The following is a 21,809-nucleotide window of genomic DNA, read 5'->3' on the forward strand; positions in this document are numbered from 1 at the left end:
AAAAAGAATTCCTAATTTAAGAGAGGAATTGGTGTAAAAAAATTTGGAAAGATAATAAATTCTTTTGATATATTCTATAAATATAAAACTTTCTTTTTTTTTTTAGAAAATAAAGAGTGTATAAATACGTGTTCATTCTAAAGACTTGGAGAGAAAAAAAAAAAGAAGAAGACGGGAATCCACTGCGAATCGAGGGTGAGAATTCGTTTTCATAAGCGTTCAAGCGTCGATAAGGTTATTAGTCAGGTGAGTATTCATGAGATTTTAATTGGGATGCATGCTTATGTACAAATTATTTGAGCATTACAATATTATTTTTATGTACATGTTTATGGGTTTAATACATGTATATGAATTATTATTGTGAGTTGCATGCTATTTGTTTGCATGTTTTCTTTTAAAAACATCAATTAGCATGTTATTTTATTTTGTCGGGTATGGGAAGGGGTCAAAAGTCATAGGGATGGCACATCCTAGGGATGGGTGACCGGACAAGGGATAGCCGTGTAACCCGGGGAAGTGTCGATGACGGTAAGACCTTAACCCGACGGGAAATTAAGAGATCTCATTATTATTTCAAAAGGGTTTGAAACCAATATGCATATTAATTTATTTGGAGTATTGTTTATTTTATGCATGATGTGAAATGTATGATTGTGCATGAAAACCATGAACTCACCGAGCTTTATAAAGCTGACTATTAGCATGTATCTCAGGAGCTGGGTATTCAAGAACGGAAAAGGGCAAAGGTTCTGCGTAGGAAATAAAATTTTTATTCGAGTTATGAATTATAAAATTCGTATTAGCTTAATTTGAATTTATGTGTAATGTAACCCGATATGGGATGGGTTAGTTTTGGAGATATTTAKTTATGATTAAATTATTGTAAGATTTCCGCTGCGATAAGGTTTTATTAACCGCTAGAATTTGGATCTTATTTTATTTTATTACGTGGCACCTTGTAATTGAAATGAGGGTGTTACACCGGGTAAGATTTTAGTCCATCAAAACGGTATCGTATGGAACAATTTACCCGGTAAGCGCTTACCGTGGTAAGAGTCGTCGCCTTATTTATCGGGTAAGACTTTTGGTCTTTGTCTCGCTCTTATCGGGTAGGATTGTTGGTCCTTACAATATTCATCCGGTAAGGTAATGTGACTTGATGTTCACTTATCCGAGTAAGCGTTTGATAAACGGCCTCTTAATTTGTTTATGATCAATGTGTTTGAATTAATTAGGATTTTGGGGTTGGTGGTTGGTTGATATATTTGAATTCATTGGTTTAGCTTCAATTGATTCTTAGAATGAATGATAGGAAGGACAATGTGATTTGGTAGAGAATATGATTCATTAATTATAGTAAGCTAGCTAGGGGTATTTAATTTACTATAATTAATTAATTAATGATTTTGAAAGTTTGGATTGAAGCATAATTAATATATATATATATATATATATATATATATATTATGTACATCTTAATTAATTAATTAAGAGAGAGAGAGAGAAAAGGGGTTATTATATATAAGTATTTAAGGGGACATTCCTCAAAAACATGTGCTCCCCACCACACCACACCACTTGAATTCCCCTCTTCTTCCTCCTGGTGGTTAATTACTTTCTGCATGTACGTACGGTATTCAAGGCACATGGACACACATTCAAATTCATTTACTAGATTTAACCATTAATATATGTATACACACATGATGAAGCTACCATATACAAACAAACATCTTATAATTACCTACCTACAAAGAATACATACATTTGTCCAATTAAGGAAGCTTATAATATATATATATAAAGATTAATTAATTATATATATATATATATGTGGGATATAGGAGATGGAAGCTTCATTATATATATGAAAATGGTATCATTAGAAAAAGTATATATATATATATATATATATATATATATATATATATATGATTCGTAATTAATTACAGTAATGAATGAAGTGAAAGGCAAAGTTAGTTTGATTTGAAAAGTGAGTGAATTAATTAAATAAGATGGATTGGAAGTGGATGTTAAACTTCATGATGGCTGTTTCAGCTGTGGTGTAAGTGGAGGGGAATAAGTCAGACCATGCCTGCCTGACTCACTCACTGCTGCAACTAATTCCTAGGCCAGGCTACCTTCATTAATTAATTAATCAAGCAAAAAGCTGTTGATTAGAATGCATTTGGTAATCCAAGACCAAGAGATTTGATAACATGAACATGAGAGTGTACTGTACATGTTAAGGTAAAGATGTGACTGTGTGTGTGAAAATGAAATTGTTTATATATATTATGTAATGAAACAGGTATTATTAATTATATGTAATGTAAGGTTTAACAAGTACAAGTATAAACATGTTTAATAAATGTTAAAAAGATGAAAGAAAGTGATGGGGACATGAGAGTTGAGAATGAGAGGCGTGGGGGGTGTGGTGACAGACAGACAGTGAGTGCATGGGCATGGAATGGAATGGAATGACTTAAGCTTGGGGTTAAAGCATGCATCACTTCAAAAAGCTGTCAATGCCTTTTCATCTCTTTCTTTCTTTCTTTCTACTGCTATATATTTCTCTTTTTTATTATTATTTATTTTATATTTTATATTTTATATTTATTACTATTAATTTCATTTCCTTGTATTTCTACCCTCAAATATCACCATGCACCCTTACCTCCTTCTTCCTCATTTTCTTTATAAATATTCCTCACACAAGGACAAACCCTCTAGGCTATAGCTATAGCTATACCTATACCCTCTCTCTCTCTCTATATATATATATATATATTTCATGTTGCATGTTGCATGAACCAAAATGGTACTACGTAGTATTTCTTTTCTTCAGTTTAACAAAAAGTAAAAAAAAGTTCATCCATCTTTTCATTTATAAATCAGCTTTACTTTCTTTCATATATATACATGTTCTCTTAAAAGAAAATACTGTAATCATCACAACACACACCTCTTTACACCTCAACAAATACCTCTTCGATCTTCAAAAAATATTCAACTCTAACATATTTACTACTATTTCTTCTTCTCAACCATTTCATGTAATTGTGATTTACTTGAGATCGATATATTAAAGTAATAAGGCAACTCAAGTACGTTAAGACATGCGCAATGCACACTTACAAATCTTCTTCTTATCATACCTAATTAATATTCGCCTATGTATATCTAAGGGTAATATAAGATTCACCATTAAACTAAAACAACTCACATCTCTAAAGGTCCCTAGCTAGACGCAAACTAGCATACATACATATATATACACATACCAATGCAATTTATATTATATACAACAGATTAATTTGAAACATCTAAATATTGCATGATACCTACATACGAGAATGCATGCCATATATATAATTGGAAAAGATACATCGTTTTTTATTGATGAAATGAGGGTTTCGTTCAAATCTATAATTAAGGAAAATGCTCCGGTGCCCTAAGTAACCTTTTGAACTTGGGAAGAGAACTAAAATTTGAAAATTAGGGAGCCAATGAAATAAAAGACCTAACTTTCCCCCTTTTGTATGATTTCTTCATATGCGACCACCAACTTATTTTAGGTCACATGCATTCCATTTTTGATACTATGCAATTAGAACTATATATGCATTGCCAACCACAAATGAATGGCAAGGTCACAAACACCTCCAACATATATTCTACTGAATACCCAACAACTTCATGCCATGTAAATTTTGTATTTTGAGTGCTTCATTTATGTAGGGCAATATTATGTTATGTTTCTAAGCAAAATAACTAATTGTAAGAATGTAATTTTCTCTAATTCCTTTGCAAGCAACAGTGTACAAGAATTTATACAAGCTGGTCATGAGTCTCACTAACAATAAATCAGTGATTTTAAATAATCTACAATATAAATTAGGGATAATTTACTATATCCCATCCATGTGATATATAGGGATGTTGTCATGTTTTTGTAAAATGATGGTTTTGAACTCATTACTCATCCCTATAGTATAGTATAGTATAGTATAGTATAGTATATCCCATGTCGTGTGAAGACTTATAATTGTTATGAGACAATTCCAATCCAAGTAAATGTAAATCAAGGGCCCGCCCACACAATAAGAAGCCCAATCCAAAATCTAGAAAGATGTGGAATTAGAATTAGAATTAAAATTAGAGGCAACCCAGCCAAATGAAATTAATTAGGTGTCCAATCCAATCAAACAACCCGCTTCTCTCCTTACAAATATACATAATACATAACAAAATATATATATATATATATATATGATGGTTTCATTTGATTTGTTTGGATTGGATAGTATTATTCATTCTTCTTACTTTTTTTTCTTCTAAATTCAGCTTCATGATTCATTTTGCTTGTAACTAAAGAGAGTTTGTTTTTATCAACTCTTTATTTAATAACAGTTGTTAAACAGACATTAATTATATTTGTTTTGAATTAGTTACATATCTCTATCTCTAGTATGTATCTAGAATTTACAAGTACCCATTTGATTTGAATTGGTATACTTTACCTATCCCCAATCATGCTTTCTTTTCAGTTGTACATGCAAATGCAACTATGCATGGCCATGTATAATATAATTACTTCAATTTCATATTCATATTCATTCAAACATCCCTATGAACTAAAAACAATCAACATTTGCCAAGCAACTGAGATTCATCAAGTTATGTACTTTGTAAATCCATGCACTAATCTTTTTAATATATATATATATATATATAGAGAGAGAGAGAGAGAGAGAGAGAGAGATATGATTTAATTTCAAATAACCACCTATATATATATATATATATATATATATATATATATATATATCTTGTATGAAAGAAACTGTATGCTAACCTTATGACCACAATGCAATTCTACTTCCTCCCGTTAGTTTACGCTTCCACTAAAAAGAAATAATCTAATTTCATGACTTGATGATATAAAGTAGTTCCAAAAACTGAAATGTGGAAATTTTTGCCACTCACAGGGATTTGTCATGTAGGTCAATGATGAGTCAGGAATCAATCAGGACTGTCACACTAATACTATACTGGATCATATCACATATATGATGATGCATGCATGCATGTTTTTGTGGAATATATATAATACACTTGTGTTTCAATTCGACAGAGAGACAGTAAATGCAGGTATCATTGAGTGATATGTGTACCTCCATGCTCCAGTCACTTCAACCTTCACAGGCAACACCTACCTACATTCAACTACCATACCCGGTCAACCCCATGTCAGCTTTGACCATTACTCTGGTTATCTCACCCTTGATGACAGCAAACACAGAGCTATGTTCTGTTACTTTGTTGAAGCTCAAACTCAGGCACGTTCATTTCTTTTATTTAGTTCCAAATTAACCCATTCGCTAATCTTTATGGAATTTGTTGCGCAGAAGCAAATGTGTTGTATTTGGAGACACCCATCACAGGCACGTTCATTTCTTTTATGTTAAAATCCTTTTTATGTCAAGCAATTTTCTTAATGAATCTTAACCAGGACACTATGTTCCTCAGCTTATGCTCCAATTCAACAAGAGACACAATTTGTTTAATTTAAAAGGAATAGCTGTGAGTAATGCAATACTAGCTGAGTTCTTCTGGTTACATGGATTGATATCAGATTCAACCTACAAACTATTCAGTTCCACTTGTAACTATTCACGACTCGTGAGTGAGCACTAAAGAGGATCTCCATCCCCAGTCTGTTCAAACGTTATCAACCTGGTTACTAAAGAAACCAGTAAATTGTTGACAAATATGATGTTACTCTGGATGTCGATATCCCATCTGTGCTATCACAATCCAAAGTCATTGTGAGCTTGCTGAATCACTTCCTTCCTTATAAGTATTAATTGGGTGTTATTCAGGCTCTGCTTCTTGTTGTAGAAAGTTGAAGAACCAGTTGATGTTTGTGTTGAAGATGAAATCATCAAGTACTTGAACAGAAGAGACGTTCAGAAAAGTCTTCATGCCCGCCTTATTGGAGTCAACAAATGGCTTGTTTGCAGCAAGTAGTCAAAATTAACTCTCTTATAATTAGCATATGCTGGTTTTCTTTTTACTCCCTCTGATGGTATTATTAATTACTAACAATATGATGATGCTTCTGATCCCAGTATCTTGGATCATGAATTGCTAGATGTGGAGATACCAACAATTAGTATCTTAGGAGAGCTGGTGAATGCTGGAGTGACAGTCTTCGCTTACAGGTAGATGGATTCATCTGACTGAAATTACAAATTAACTATAGAAAGAGAAGAAAAATACACCAATTGAATTTAAACTTGATATTAGTATTAAAGTTTTAACATTGAAATCCTACCTGACCTGACAGTGGAGATCAAGACTCTGTTATCCCATTCACAGGGAGTCGAAAATCAGTACATGGTCTAGCACAAGAATTAAAACTCAACACGACTTCTTCATATAGAGTTTGGTTTGCAGAGATGCAGGTAAAAGCTAGGATTGATAAGTCGTTTATACCATCTCATACATATATAATTTTTGTTTTTAAGGTCAAGTTCATGGAAACATACTATCATTTGCAACCATCAGAGGTGCATCCCATGAAGCTCCATTTTCTCATCCCCAGAGATCGTTTGTGCTTTTCAAGTCATTTTTGGAAGGCAGACCTTTGCCAGAAGCATTCTCATGATCAACTACAATTGCTTATGCAAAAACATTCTTTCAAATAAGTTTCTAGTTTGCTTATCTTCATTCAATCAATCTCTAATTATTAAAGAAATCCATCAATTCATTCCAATAACAAAAAAATAGAACACGATTTTTTAGATCACAAATACTAGCTAATAATAGTAGTACAGTTGATGTATAATTTACAAGAGAGTAGCATAACATATATATATATATACATATATATATATATATGGAGTAATTAATTAGGTTCAGTCTGATAGGCTGCATCGCAGAATTCTCCTCCAAGATCATCGCAGGCCTCTGCAATAAACACCCTGCAGTAAAGTAGTAGAAAAGATTAATTAATTAGCACCAAGAAATCCATGAAAGAAATGCAAATTACTACTTACGTCTTGGGATTGTTGTACTCCACATACTCTCTATCAACCGCTTGTGAAGTAGTAACCTTGGCCTTGGGTTCTGCTTCTTCTCTGAGCTTGGTCTCAGGGAACATTTCCACATCACAAGCAACACCCCCCACTGTTTCACATGCTTCTGCTGGGAAAACGCTGAACCAAGAAACAACAATGAATGAATAAATTACCATGATCATCTATCTAAATCACACAGACAGCTTACGAGGAGGCCATGGAATTGTAATCGACTTGAGGAAGAGTGTCAGAGGAGGAGGAGGAGGAGGAGGAGGAGGCTGCTGCTTTGAATTTGATTGATGGTGTTGACATTTGTTGAGGAGGTTTTAATACTTTGTTTGAGAAAGTTGAGGTAGATTGCAAAGACAGGAAACAAGATGAAGGGAAGCAAAGCATTTTTGTTGTTGTGATGGAAAGAAGATGGGTTTCCAAATATATAGGGAAATTAAAGAGATAAGGTAAGTTTTGCTTTGGGATAAGATCACATCTTGTGGAAGATATTTATTTCTTGCTGGTCCCAAACTCTTTTATCTGGATGGATGGATCTATTTGTAACATTTCTTGTTCCTCTTCCTATAAGCATCCATGCATATAGATTATCTCCACAATACAAAGGTGGAAATCTAATCCAACAAGCTAGCTAGCTAGCTAGCTAGGCATATCATAACACAAACATAGCAATAACCCAATGTTAAAATTGACAAAAGATAAATGCTCACCCTTGGGCTTTGCTTCTTGTATTATTACAAAACCAACCACCAGATTTTAACAACTTATTTAATTACCATTCTGCATCTACTACAAGGGGCTAATAATCATCATCATTATAGTAACAAGCCAAAGGCTCAAGGAATGGTCCCAAAGGCTTAAATCTTATGCTTTGTTACTCAACAAAGTAGTAAAGCAAAACAAACAGACAGACAGACAAACACCTGTGATTGTAAAGGTGATTAAACAGTAGGATGGTATCCATCCACAATTTTTACCCATGTCCATAGAACTACCAAACATGAATTTCTTTTCTTTTATCTTCAAAAACTGTGGAGTTGGGTGAGCATGGGAACAAGTTCATCACTGGAAGGGCGATCAGCAGGCATATCAGACAGACAAACTGCAGCTATTCTTACTGCCATCAACATCTCATCTTCCTCCATTTCTTCTCCCAGAAGACTCTTATCAAGTGCCTCCCTGCCATCCCCTGCCTCTAGTACTGCTCTAAACCACATCCCCATATCACCCCTGCTCCCTTCTCCAATTCCAAACAATGGATCGCTTGGATCTCTACCCGTTAACAGAACCCCCAGTATCACCCCAAAGCTGAAGATGTCACTCTTTTCTGTATATTTACTGCAATTTTACATACATACAAACCAATGTTAAAACACTTGAGAAATCACACTATATCAAATTCAAACACACTTTGAAATACCTGAAATTTGGGATACATTCGGGGGCATTATACCCAGATGCCCTTCCATTAAAACCCTGCATCACCTTACCCAATCCACAATCCCCCAGCCTCGGTTCAAAGTCTGCATCTAACATCACATTCGAAGGCTTCAAGTTATAGTGCAACGTTCTAGGTGTTAACGTGAAATGAAGATACTGAAGCCCTTTGATAATGCCCACTGCAATTCGTAGCCTTGCATCCCATCCAAGTTGCAATTCATTTTCTTTAGCTCTCTTCATTGCATCTTCAAGGCTACCCATGGGAACATAATCATAAACCAAACACAACCTATAAGACTCGCAAACATATGCCCTTAAGCTCATCAAATGCCTATGCCTCAAGCTAGCCAGTATCTCAAGCTCCCTCTGTATTCGTCTCTTGACGCTCTTCCTCTGATGAGCTTCGGTTTCAAAGGGCTCAAGCTTCTTCACTGCAATTGTCAACCCACTGTCAAGTAGAGTCATATAATACTTCCCATTAGGGCTTGAACCCAGCACCTGGCTTTCATTTGCTACAGCTGATTCTAGAGTTTTGGGAGAGATTTCCGGTGAGAATACAACCGGTCCCTTGAGAATAGGAATTCTCTTCATATATCTGAAGATGCACCTCACCAGGCAAGCACAAAGAAAAGCACAGCCGAATCCGGTTATGCCTCCCAACAAGATGCTCAAGATAACTCTCTGTAACTTACCTCTAAATTCTGGAGTCCGTTCTGGGGATGGAGGGTCCGCTGGGATGTGCTTTATCGCTGCTCCGTGACATTGCACAGAACAAGAGTTGTAGAGACAGTGGAATAACACAAACACAAACTTGAGGAAAATATATTTACTACTCTTCTTCTCCATAGAAAACAATAGACTTGTTATAAGAAACATGACCCAAACAAAGCCTAGATAGAGCTCTGAGTCAGTTAAGAAAAATCTCAGCTCAAAGATTCCATTTTTCACCACAATATAGATGGAGAAACTACCTACAGTTGATATTAGTTGATGAAAAGGTTGTTGAAAGGAGTTGGAGAGATAGAACAAAGAGAAATGCACATGGGCATGGTATGTAGCTGAAGGGAAGGAATCTTTGTGTTTTGAGACTGGATTTTCTTGTTTGGGGAAATGGTCAAACAAGCTACTGAAGAAAGCTAAAAACTTCAGGGGAAAGCTAAGTTGGCATGTTGGAATTGATTCATTCTATTATTTAAGGAGGAATCAAACCCAGAATGTGAAAATCAAAATCTGCACCAATAAGCAATTACAAACTATGTGTAATGGAGTGACTCGTCAGAAACCCCATTAAATGTAAATGTAAATGTAAAATGAATTTTCTTTTTTTCTTCCTAAACAGGAAATCAAGTAAAAGGAAAAAGATGAGCAGATTGGAGAGGTACTCTGAATTCTTATTTGTTTAAAATGCGTAAATGAGCAGAGGAGGAAGAGGAAGATAGTAAAATGAAAATAGAAACAAAACCCTAGATAGACTGTTTGGTGTATGAAAGAAAGAAGCAGGACCTGGCTCACACTCTCATCCGCTGGTAGCAGTCTTGAGATGATAAAACACAAAAAACCACCCTTTTTTTTTTTCCTTTAAATCTCCAATCAAGTATTAACCTTTTATCCATCCATTAACATACCTGGTTGTTGTTACATCAACTCTTATTTAAAATTTTAGAAAGAAGTTATCACTTTCACTGTTTCTTTCTCTTTTCTATAAGAGTTTTCTTCTAAATGTGAGATATTAAGAAAACAGAAACGATTGTATGTATACTAATACTATATGTTGATGAAATGTGGTACTACTTTTAGTAATGGTTTAAAGATAAAGGGATTAAAAAAGAGAATGTACTTATTTGTAGAGGCACGTGGGTAAGAGGGGGTGGTCGCTGTCTGGAGGCCGAAAGGGGAACATCGGCCTTTGTGCACACAATATCTTAATTTAGATTTGGTGCTTTGTCTTTCTCACCATTTAAATTCAAAATTATTCAAATCCTACTATTTGTTTTTCTTTTTATCCTGCATTATATGTCCTTATTTTCTTTTGTGTTGTTGCTCCTAGGCTTATGTTTTCATTTTTCACTTGAATCTTTGTTTTATAAATGGGATCAATGTGTCAGTGTTCATATTCCTTTCTCTTACAAACATAAGTTTAAGGTCTGAAAGTGAGATTTATCTCAAACTGTTGGTCATATAAGATAACTAATTCATGATGCTAGTTTTTTTTCCTTTTTCTTTTTGGGCTGATTTTGATTTCAACTGTTTTGAGGTATTGATTAAAATAAAACAAAAGAGAATATATATATATATATATATAAATATATATATATATATATATATAGCAAGAAAAAGAACTAAATACACTGACATATGTTACAGGAGATGAAACTAGACCTACAGTTACAAATGCAATGGGGTTTAAGGGTGGAGAAAATATAAAAAGTCAAAATTTTACTCCATTTTCAGTCCAACAGTAACAATAGAGTTTGCAAACAATGTACATAAACCCTCCAACCCACCCAACCCAACTCAAATTACCACATCTCAACTCACAAACACAACCAAATAACTCAAACCAACCACCTCTTCTTTCACCCTTAACATTCACATGCTACTTACAATTACATTACACAGATAATATTATGCATGTTCTGCTCTGCTCTGCCTGCTCTTTGATCCCCGTTTGCAGCCGTCATCACTTCACCATAATTACACAACACTTGCGATATCTTTCCACATTATATATACCTTCAGCACCAAGTGTTACCCATTCGAGTCTACTGATAACAGACTCAGCACCTCATTATCCCTAAAATTTGAATTCACTGCAACCTCCAAGGGGGTTTTACCACCACCATTTGCAGCTTGTGGATCAGCCCCTCTGCAACAATATTCACAAACAACAAAACCATTTATTAAGCTTCAACACACACACACACACACACACTTTCTTCATCTACAATATATACCTTGTAAGAAGCAGCTTTGCACATGCCGCTTTGCCTCTCAGGATACAACGATGGAGTGGCGTCTGACCTCTTGAATCACAAACATTTATAATGGAACCATACTGTAACAGTAGCTCAATCATCCCAACATCTGCAGTTTCACAAGCAAGATGAAGAAGGGTGCACCCCTCCATACCATATTCTTCCGATCCTTCACTTGTGCCCCCTACCATTGAACAAGACTTCCCTGTATTATTATCATCACCCCCTGTGCTCTGCTCTTGCAACAGCATTGCTTTAGCAAGGGTTAGAGAAGAATTACAACACCCTTGCTCGTAAATATAATTCACATCTGCTTCAAAGTTCACAATCAGACGGTATACGGCTTTCTTGTCATTACCACCAACAGCCTCCCATATATGTTGTCTTACTAAACTATGATCCTTTGGCTTTCGAACAAAAATTTTCAAGGCATACTGCACCCAACAAACAAATAAACATTTTCAATAACACCACAACGACCCATGATAGAAGAACATGCTAAAGTTTCATTAAAGATGATAAAGCTAAACCTTTGCATGAATGAACTTCTCCTTCACAGCTATAGAATCAGAATGACTAGGTTTGCAGAAGTAAAGAAGCTGGGGCTTATCAGACTTGTAAAACCTTTTAAAAAGAGAACGAAAATGAATTTCTTAGCACATTTTGGTAGGATGGGGAAAAAGAACACGAGAAAGAAAAGGGTAAATAAACATAATCAAATCTCAAGTGACCAGGCTGTTTACCCTGTTGGAACAAGTTCCGTCTTATAGGCACCTTTTGACTGCAATAACTCCTCCCAAACTGAATTAGCGAAGGCATTGCCCAGAGACTGAAACAAGGTAATGACAGAGGGCTCCCACACTTTAACATCAAGTGTTAACGATCGTACCTGCAAGCAAAAGTTGGTAACAAAACATAATTTCAATCTAGTAAACTGACAGCACGTTTCAGACCATTAGACCTAAGTTAAGCCTCTCTTCAAGTAGAACAAAAGACTTGTGTTATAAGATCTTTGGATTACATATTATCATAGTCTCTGTGGACCCCATTGAACTTTCATTCGGAGGAGGAGCCTATCAAAATCATATCGATTCTTATAAAAGAAAGACAGGACTAACCAAGACTATTCAAACAGCAAGTGCAACAGGTATATCTAGCAGCCTTTCTCATAAGAGAAGTGGAATGCAACAACTCTTTCAACTATATGGTAGACCAAAAAGAGGCCTAGAAAAGACCAAGAGGCTTAAAGCACAGGGTTTACCTTTGATATATGCACACCAAGGTTACGGTGCACACCAGAACATTCAATACAGACAAGAACTCCTAGATTTAAGCATGCCCAATCTGGGTCAGAGGCTCCACAGTCAGCACACTTGTCGTTTCCACAAACTCTACGCAACACGTCTATGGGTTTCTCAGGTTTTGGACCAGATTGTAGCTGATGTGAAATTCTTGATAGGCGGCCAGGGTTTGGATAGGTAGGCCTCTCAGATGCATACTCCTCGACAGCTGTGTGATCGAAATCAGAACTTTCAAATGAACTACTATCACTGGCAGATCGATGATGGCTACTGCCCATAGGACTACCAGACAAACACTGAAAAGTAACAGATAAGAAATGACAAGAATGTATAAATAGGTCTATGACCATGTAAGTTTAAAAGAAAAACTCGAATTGATTACCCTCTCAGGGACCTGAGAACTTAGCAATGAAGCAATAACTCCTGTTATCTTCTCTATCCAATCCATTTGATCCAGGGTGCTTTCCGCCTGCAGTGACAAACAAATCAAATTATGCAAGTTTTGAAACAATATCAAACAACTATAACTTTGCATAGCTTGTCACTAAAAAGTACTTCCAATAACTACAAATGCAACTTAACATCTAAACTTGCAAAACGAATCAGCAGTGAGTCACCTGCAAAGTATAATTTTTTGTAGGTGAAATAATCCTGAAGCAAAACCTCAGGTCCGATTGGTCAGCATCAACCTTTATTGTTGATGTCAACAGGTTAACCGTGTGATGAGCAACAGATTTCTCGTCATGTACTCCACCATGGTGATGAGAAGAAAGCCAACGACTCAGCAGCCCATGACCAAGTTCAGAACTATTCCTCTGAGCTGAAATTTGACTGCCAGACCCCTAGGAAAAAATAGATTTCAGTGCATGCATAAAATCAAAGGAAGCTGCAATGGAATTCAGTCACTCACTGGAATCAATCTATATTGCATATAAGTATCATCAGAATTCCTACTTACAGAAGGTTTGCTGCTTTGTTTCCGATAGTAGTACAGCATTCCCCGGCTATCAAGAACAAAAAACCTTCTTTTCCAGTCACCCCTCAAGTTTGAGGAGCGCTTTGAAAGATATCCTTGCCGAATTGTTTGAACCTGATACATTTTAATTGTTTTTAAGGTCTAAATGAAGAAAGCATGGCAGAAATACTGAGAGCAGATTGAAGGTGAAGAAAATTTTTGGAACAACTTGCTACCTTTCCCTTTGAAGCAGATTGCATGACTGCCTCTATCATTTTATGTGAACTTCTACCGATGGCTTGGATGCCATCTCCATTTGGGGATCCGCTGGAACCATTTGAAGACCACCTGCTTTCTCTATCAATCTGTCTTTTATAGTCTTGCATCCTTTCATTAAGAGCCGCTTGCTCATAATTTGATCTTTCTCGAGATTGCTGAGCATATGTCAACACCTGTGTAGTACAAGATGAACAATTTTGTTTAAGTTACAAGTAAATTCGAGTGGAACATCACAACAGTTCAGCTCATCAAAAGTTATTATCTTCAACTAACAAGTCCACCAAACATCCATTTTTCCATCTGGGTTGTACAAACCAAGAAGATGTGAACAAGGACTAACAACAAGCAAAAGTTTTGGCCATCATTACTAGTGCAAGGGATAAAGGTTGCCAGGATTATCTTTACATTTTTCTATTCTCTCTATTTATATTAGGCTAGTTCCATCAGATAAAAAGCAAAAACTATTTAGGTACCACTGTTGTTAGAACAGAAAATTATAGAGAGAGAATTATGATTATTCTCCTTGCCTGCTTTAGGGAGAGTTTTGACATCACATGTATGCATTTTAGTTCAAGATAATGAGTTGCAATATTTAATATTTAGATTACAGTTATTATTTTAATCACAATTGCATAAACTACCCAAAAATCGAAATCCACCACCAAATTGTAAGGAAATTTGCTGTCTAACTAATTGCTTCAACTAATATATAGAACTAAACCTAGTTCTTTTGTAACCAAAAGCAGGTAAAATAACAAACCTGATTTATATATGGCTCCATCTGATGCAAAAGCTCATATCCCTACAGGTACAGGGTACAGGCAACAAGAATTTAGGAAGCTAAGATCCCATCGAGCATTAGACAAACACAATGATTTACCTGTTTAAAGTAACGAAGATGAGCGTCCATCGTACCACTAACTGCTTCCAGAAATTCAAATCTCTTTTTTGCTTCAACATTAGAAAGTGCAGTAACCTGGGTCGAGATATAAAAAGTATAAAAACCTTGTATTGCTACCGAGTATGAATAATTCTGTGATTGTTGAAACGCATGAACACATTAGCTACAGTTGATAAGTGGTCAAAATACTCTAACCAGATTGAACCGAGCTTGCTCAAAAGTAGCCCTCGCATTATGAAGGTCCTGAATATTTGCATTTATATGTTAAGATTCACAGCTAATAAGTTGGATAGACATTATCTTCAGAAGCAATAGAAAATAATTAATACCTCCTCCAGAACTGTAGCTACATCACTTTTGGTGCCTTTCTTCAAGGACAGAAACTTCTCCCGAGCCTGCAATATGGATAGTGATCAAGGAAAAGAATAAAGATTGACAGGTTATATCAAAAATGCATCACCCTAATGACCTATGATAGTGCTAGCTTCACAACACATTGAACTAGTCAATATTGAATGCATAACCTAGGTCAAAAGCTCCATTAAATACCTGGAAACAATATTGAATGATTTTCTAGTTAATTTTTATGTGTGCAACAATAATTTTGCAAAATACTGTTGAGGCTTCTTAATTTACCTCTATATTTAATAACTGAATTATTTCTCAACAAGTTTGGTCCCTAATTATTCTTGCTAATTGAATGACTGACAGTGGATACAGGGATATTTTTAATATTTCACACATGACAAGCTCATTATTTCTTCATGATGCATTCAAACATGCTCGTTCAAGATGTTTGGTTACAAAAATGTCTACCTTTCTGAATTTGTAACCTTCTATTCTCCAGATAAAACATTTTTTCAACTCTTACAACTGTAGCAACAAAAATAAGGTAGTCCCGGGCACCAAGGTTTTTTTTTTTGCATTGCAGGAGTTGGGAGGGAAGTACACTTGAGTCTTTTCCTTGCATTTTAGGTAGAGGTCAATTCCATGGCTCAAACATGTGATCTTCCAGTCACAAAGGGGTAGACTTACGGGTTTAGCAGAAAAGTTCATCTGTTCTGAAATGGGGATATAATAACTTGAATAACATGACATCTATAACTGTTGCATTTCAGGCACAATGCAACAATAAGATATCTTTTCTTTAATTGTATAAAAAAGTAATATATCATAATGATAGTGCTATTTCTTTTATTTTCATTCCATGTTACTTTTTGTGCCCAACATTGAATGCACAAAAAACCATTGAAAACTGACCTGATCATATAGAAGACTAGCCTTGTCAAACCGCTTCCTTGCCTCCTGTACCAAGAAATAAACGTTCAGTGAAAATACACAGAACTTACTAATAAAGTCAAAAACTAATAGTTCAGTGAGATACTTCAAATTCAATCATAAAGTTGATCTTTAGAGAACAAACAGTATAAAGTTTTCTAAATTCAAGAGGCCTAACAATTGTATGTACTGTAGGTGATTATCAACGAGTGAGGAACTCAATGACTCAAGATGAAGTTCAAATACGATAGATAACCTTGATGGCATGTGTTGCATGCTACATGCTACCATTGAAGGATCAATTTATTACAACATCCTAGCAGAAGTCAAAAGAGAAACATACATATAGCAACAATTTACCTTCACGTCATGTAAATCTATATTGACAAATTGCAACAATCGGTCATTTAGTATATGCTCAACCTGTAAATCCAATGAAAAATGTCAGAACCATGGGCATCCAAATAAAAGAAAGAAGTTAAGCATACATAGCTTTACTTGGTCATAGCTCATTAATACTTCTATTCTTTTGGATGTGAAAACTAGAAAATACAACCAAAGTCCTTCATTCAAAAAAAAATTGACTCATAGAAGAAGATGATGCACGTCAAGACAATATGACAAGAAGTTTGCCAACCCACACTAGCAGAGCAGGCTTTATTAGGGGGAACAATAAGGAGCAATAAGTCAAGCAGAAGTGCATTAGGGGTCAACAACATTAAGGACGTTAACAACTTCATTAAAAAACATATATCAGCAAATGACGACTCACATTCAATATACTGAGACAAATATTCTGCTTAAAAGTATAAAAACGACCTGAGAACGAAGAACTTCCTTGTATGTTCCAATCTCCCGTAGTGCAATCGTAAATTTTGTCATAACAGGACCTACAAGTAGATAGCAGTACTTCATCAGGGACATGGAAAAACGAGATAGAATTGCAAGATTAGTATGATTGGGGGTCAATGAGAGTAGTGCTACTGACATGTAATCTAGACATAATATATTAAACATCCATGACTATTAAAAATCCATAACTGCCATTGAGTAGAAGAAAATATAAACATAAACCTAGCACTGCTGGCCATCCAAGATATCATCACAAATTCTGAATTATATGTATGAATGAAGTAAGTGATCACTAGTATCGTGACCCCCAGCAGAGGCAGACCCAGAAAAGTTTTTAAGTGGTGACACCATTTGACTATAAGCAAATAATTTAAGGCAATTTTTCATAAAATTATTACAGATCTGTTGGTTGTGTTCGAACCCTGTCTTTGAAAAAAATTAGAAACACAAAAGCTATAAAAAGAACCCCAAAATTTAAGCTGAAAAGTAAGAAATTTGACAAAAACAAGACTTGAATTCGGGCCTTTCATAAGGACAGCAACATAAACCATCTATCTCATTACAAACTTGTGCCATTAGTTTAGCTTCAAAAAAAATATAACGGCATGCAACGAAGTGATATGGTGGCACTCTTCAGAAACGTAATCTTGTTTATATTATGACAGAGCCATGAAGAGATGGTCCATGCCCCCGTATTCCTCTATGTAAGTCCGCCCCTGACCCCAAGCATGCAGGGATGGGAAGAAGTAAGAAGTGGAAAGAGGATGATGCACGATATATGCTTAGAATACCAGAGGGAGGGGGGAAGGATGTTCCAGAACATGTTACAAATCCAACAAACAGATTTACATCAATATTGCCATAAGGTAGCTGTCAGAACCAATATGTTTTAAACATACCTCCAAAAGCAACACTAATAGGATCATTATGTCCTCCACCAAATGTTTCAAGAGTACTGGCGAAAGCAATGTCCCCATCATATCCTTCGCCAAGCCCTTCACTGCATACATGTAGGAAGAACAAAACCTCTTATAAAACCAAAAGAACTTATGAAAGCAACAGCTTATTGTAACCATCCAACTAACTCGTGATAAAGGCTTTGTCGAAACATTGAGCAGATCATTAAGCATCAGATAGATCAAACATCATAGTTACATATTGTGTGAGAGCTTTAATGTGCACAGGAGGAGACATTTGATGCGAGTAAATAAAAATCCTTCCAAGTCTCTTATCGTTAGAGTTTCTCTAACAGAAGAGAGAGGGAGATTTGGAGTGGGTATTAAGGTATCGTTTCCTTTTACAAATAGGCGGATCTGAAGGAAGCATGTATTTACAAGACCGAACATTTATTATCCAAATTACCTATTGAAGTAACTAGCCCTGGCTCATACTATTGAAACCACCCTTCCAAACTTGCAAACAAAGACAAAGGAAACACACAAACTCTGAAACTCAAAACACACAAAGAGGGTGTTAAGCCAGGAATGTCATGATAGAATGTTGTTTTAGCTACCTGTATGCAGTACTACTCACTTGTATATTGTACCTTGGATCAAGCAACTTCAATTCATTATTTGGTTACAGGGCCTTGAAGACTATAATGGAAGATAAAACCTTCTATGAAACCAAAAGAAACTTATGAAAACAGCAGCTTGTTGTAGCCATCCAACTAACTTGGAATAAAGGCTTTGTCGAAAAGTACTACTAGATCATTAAGCATCAGATAGATCATACATCATAGATTTGCACATTGTGTGAGAGCTTTAATGTGCAAAGGATGGGAAGATTCGATGGGAATAGATAAAATTCCTTCCAAATCTCTTGGCATTTTTTGTTTCTCTGTCAGGAGAGAAGGGGGGCATTTGGAGTGAGCATTGAGGTTTATATTCCTTTCACAAATAGACAGATCTGAAGAAAGCATAAGTTTATAACACCAAAGATCTATCATCCAAATCACGCTGTTCATGTAACTAACCCCGGCTCAAACTACCAAAACAACCATTTCAGACTTGCAAACAAAGACAAAGAGAAAACAATCTCTCCCTACTTAACACCTCCCCTGAAACTCGGAATACACAGAAAGTATTAAGCCAGGAATGTCACAGTATAATGATTTTCATGTGTTTGCGCTTTAACTACTATATAGAGTATTACTCACTTGTAACTCTAGTATAGCTTCTAACTTTAATTCATGTTTTGGTTTTAAAGTTTTGGAAACTATGTAAACAGAGCATGCAATGGTACATCTCAAGATAATGTCAAATGTTTCTTGGTGGCTCATCATTTACATTCATAGAGCATGGTTATCTGTATGCATTTTCTCCCTTAAACCCTTTCAACTAGCACTCCAGCATGTCTCATTCTCGCTAGAAGAGTCTGGCCGGCCTCAACTGCTAGTAGCTTGGCATGAAGACTTGGTTTAATCGATTTGATTAGTTTTTAATCATCAAAGACAGATCTCCACTCAGACAGACTCCCATATATAACCTTTCAAGCACACCCCTCTTGAATTTTCTGTAATCATGTATCTGCAAATTTTGAGTTCCACCACAGTCGCTCATTTCAAAAGTATCTATACAGCATTGTAATATAATATCCCTTCAATGTCATAGAATGCAAAATTTGGTGGCCAAGGTAGAATCTAGGACTAATATGCAACTCACATTTCAATTAAAGAATGATATGAAGCTTTCTTGCAAGCCAGATATCAACCGAATAAGAATAAGGAAAAAACACTTAACACGGTTTCTTGATGCAGGACAAAAGAAAAAACATTTTGAATATTAAATTTGCACTCACGTATACTTTCTACATCCTTTGTAGAACTTTAAGCTTCTCTCCCTCAGCAATTCAGCACTTTCCTCTAAACACTGCATCTGTTGCATGAAATTTGGCATCATGATAAGCACAAGCTCAGAGGGATGCATAACATGTTGAGCAAAGTAATGTAAAACATAAACCTCCAATAACATAGATAGCAACTACATAAAAAAATAAAGAACTTTTATAACTCGTATGATACAGATCAAGTTCAAGCTGTCTAGAATTCTGTCTTTGGGGTGGGCCTTTGGTACTCAAATCCGTATGACAAGAGCACAAAATTCTAACGGCCTCATTACATGCAAAATACACATTAAATTTAAAGTTGTTACTAGCAATAGCATTATGGTACATAAGGATCAGTTGGTGCGAACACTTGAAAGGAACGGTCCTGTACAACATGGCATGGTTCAAAAGGCTTAAGATTCAGTCTTACCCCATAAACTGTTTGGATGGTTATTTATGAAGCAATTAGGCATTTGTCACAAACCCTGGTTTTCTTTGTGAGATCAATATCCAGTGCAAAATAAAGAATAGTCCTAGTATATGTTTGCAGTATCTGTCTCAAATTAAACTATTTATCGAAATCGTTGGAAAATCTATAGTTTGGGCAAAGGGCCTGATATTTTCATGCGAGATGCTATATTTAAGCCAAAACATAAGTTTTTTTTTTTTTATCCTTAAACCCAGGTCAAGTCGATATCAACTTAAAGAGTTTTTTTGTTTGCAATATTATAATGTTCCTGTATGATGATCCGCAATGGTTCGACAAGACATAAGCTGTCATGATGCTCTCTGATTCGACAAGACATTGCAAGGTGTTGGCTCTTTTAGTGGGAGGCTACGTGACTCAAATCATACTAGACAAGTAGAGAATCGATTTGAATAGTAAATAGTTAATTTTTTAATGTTGGTGTAAAATGCGGAGTTAGATCAAAAGATAAAGAGAGAGAAAGGGATGAAAGAGCAAACCTGCTTACGGAACATCGGAGAGTCATCGAGCTTTGCAAAATGCATGATTGCAGGCTGAGAGATGGCTAGGGGTTGTGGGTAGAAGAAGAAAAAAAACCAATCTTGATTTTCACACTAGAAAGACGATGATGGTTGATGTTTGGAGTGTGGAACCAGGAAGATAATGACCAAAATTCTGTAAAACCCAAGAAAGATGGTTCATTGTGGTTCGATCTCAGAATATCCTCCACCAAAGAGCAAGTTGCAGGGTTGGATCAGACAGATTTATTGAAAGATGTTGTTTGGAACCCTAAGAAGAAGAGGATGAAGAAAAAGAAAGGGGTAAAAAGAAAAAGAAAGAGTGAAGTGAAGAAAAACCCTAGAGAAAGAGAAAGAGAAAGAGAAAGTAGGAGGGAGGGAGGGAGGGAGGGAGCGAGACAAGAGGCGAATGTTTTTCAATTGGATTTGGAAGGAAAGCATTCATCATCAACAAAACCTCAACTCAACACAACACAACACAACTCAACTCTCATCTCAGCTATTAATTAATTAATTAATTAAAATTGCTTTGGCGTTGTAAACAAAAAACATGGAGTATTGAATGATGGTTTATGTTTTGTATTTTATTTTCTTTTTCTTTTTCTTTTTCTTTTTCTTATAAATAAGGATGGTCCAAATAATTGAAGATGGATTTTGATTTATGGACCATGAATAGGAAGGGAGATGACATTACCAAAGACCGACCCGAGCTCATTAAAGCATTCAGGTCCACATCTACATCTACTCGTTTGTTTATTTTACAAAAGATCCAACTTCAACAAACATATAAATAAGTTGAATTAGTGTTTATTTATGAATTTTAAATAAAGGTGAATATGGCCCATTTCCAGTTTTACTTTTTTGACCATTTGTTATTCCTCCTCCTATTGCTCCTCCCTGCTCTCTGCTCTCTTCTCTCTG

General features: G+C 35.6%; 3 protein-coding genes and 1 pseudogene across 4 annotated transcripts; 1 reads left to right on the forward strand and 3 right to left on the reverse strand.

Annotated features, from left to right (window-relative positions):
* The window catches only part of LOC112522710, a 9,992-nt pseudogene extending 3,269 nt beyond the window's left edge, over positions 1-6,723 (forward strand).
* Positions 6,724-6,761: 38 nt separating this feature from the next.
* Positions 6,762-7,511, reverse strand: LOC112523131 (light-regulated protein 1, chloroplastic). The gene is made up of 3 exons (XM_025132596.1): positions 7,297-7,511; positions 7,068-7,226; positions 6,762-6,992 (listed from the first exon to the last, which is right to left on the reverse strand). Exons 1-3 carry the CDS (start codon positions 7,482-7,484, stop codon positions 6,917-6,919), a joined length of 423 nt encoding a protein of 140 aa, XP_024988364.1. The 5' UTR covers positions 7,485-7,511; the 3' UTR covers positions 6,762-6,916.
* Positions 7,512-7,812: 301 nt separating this feature from the next.
* On the reverse strand, positions 7,813-10,094 carry LOC112522506 (inactive leucine-rich repeat receptor-like protein kinase CORYNE). Of its 2 annotated transcripts, XM_025131683.1 has the most exons (3): positions 9,230-10,094; positions 8,518-8,968; positions 7,813-8,435 (listed from the first exon to the last, which is right to left on the reverse strand). In XM_025131683.1, the coding sequence occupies exons 1-3, from the start codon at positions 9,411-9,413 to the stop codon at positions 8,120-8,122; spliced, it is 951 nt and encodes a 316-aa protein (XP_024987451.1). In that variant the 5' UTR covers positions 9,414-10,094; the 3' UTR covers positions 7,813-8,119. The 2 variants fall into 2 exon arrangements, with proteins under 2 accessions (XP_024987451.1, XP_024987450.1); XM_025131682.1 differs by having other exon boundaries at positions 8,518-10,094.
* Positions 10,095-10,963: 869 nt separating this feature from the next.
* LOC112522505 (ADP-ribosylation factor GTPase-activating protein AGD3) lies at positions 10,964-21,250 on the reverse strand. The gene is made up of 20 exons (XM_025131681.1): positions 21,228-21,250; positions 20,871-21,094; positions 19,878-19,954; positions 17,978-18,078; positions 17,046-17,116; positions 16,587-16,649; positions 16,209-16,253; positions 15,278-15,343; positions 15,144-15,191; positions 14,928-15,023; positions 14,808-14,849; positions 14,005-14,220; positions 13,772-13,903; positions 13,431-13,655; positions 13,196-13,282; positions 12,774-13,109; positions 12,256-12,401; positions 12,043-12,136; positions 11,492-11,946; positions 10,964-11,403 (listed from the first exon to the last, which is right to left on the reverse strand). Exons 2-20 carry the CDS (start codon positions 20,913-20,915, stop codon positions 11,286-11,288), a joined length of 2,463 nt encoding a protein of 820 aa, XP_024987449.1. The 5' UTR covers positions 20,916-21,094; positions 21,228-21,250; the 3' UTR covers positions 10,964-11,285.
* Between the last annotated feature and the right edge of the window lie 559 nt (positions 21,251-21,809).

Source organism: Cynara cardunculus (assembly GCF_001531365.2).
Source record: "Cynara cardunculus var. scolymus isolate 2C chromosome LG 12, CcrdV1, whole genome shotgun sequence".
Classification (NCBI taxonomy): domain Eukaryota; kingdom Viridiplantae; phylum Streptophyta; class Magnoliopsida; order Asterales; family Asteraceae; genus Cynara; species Cynara cardunculus.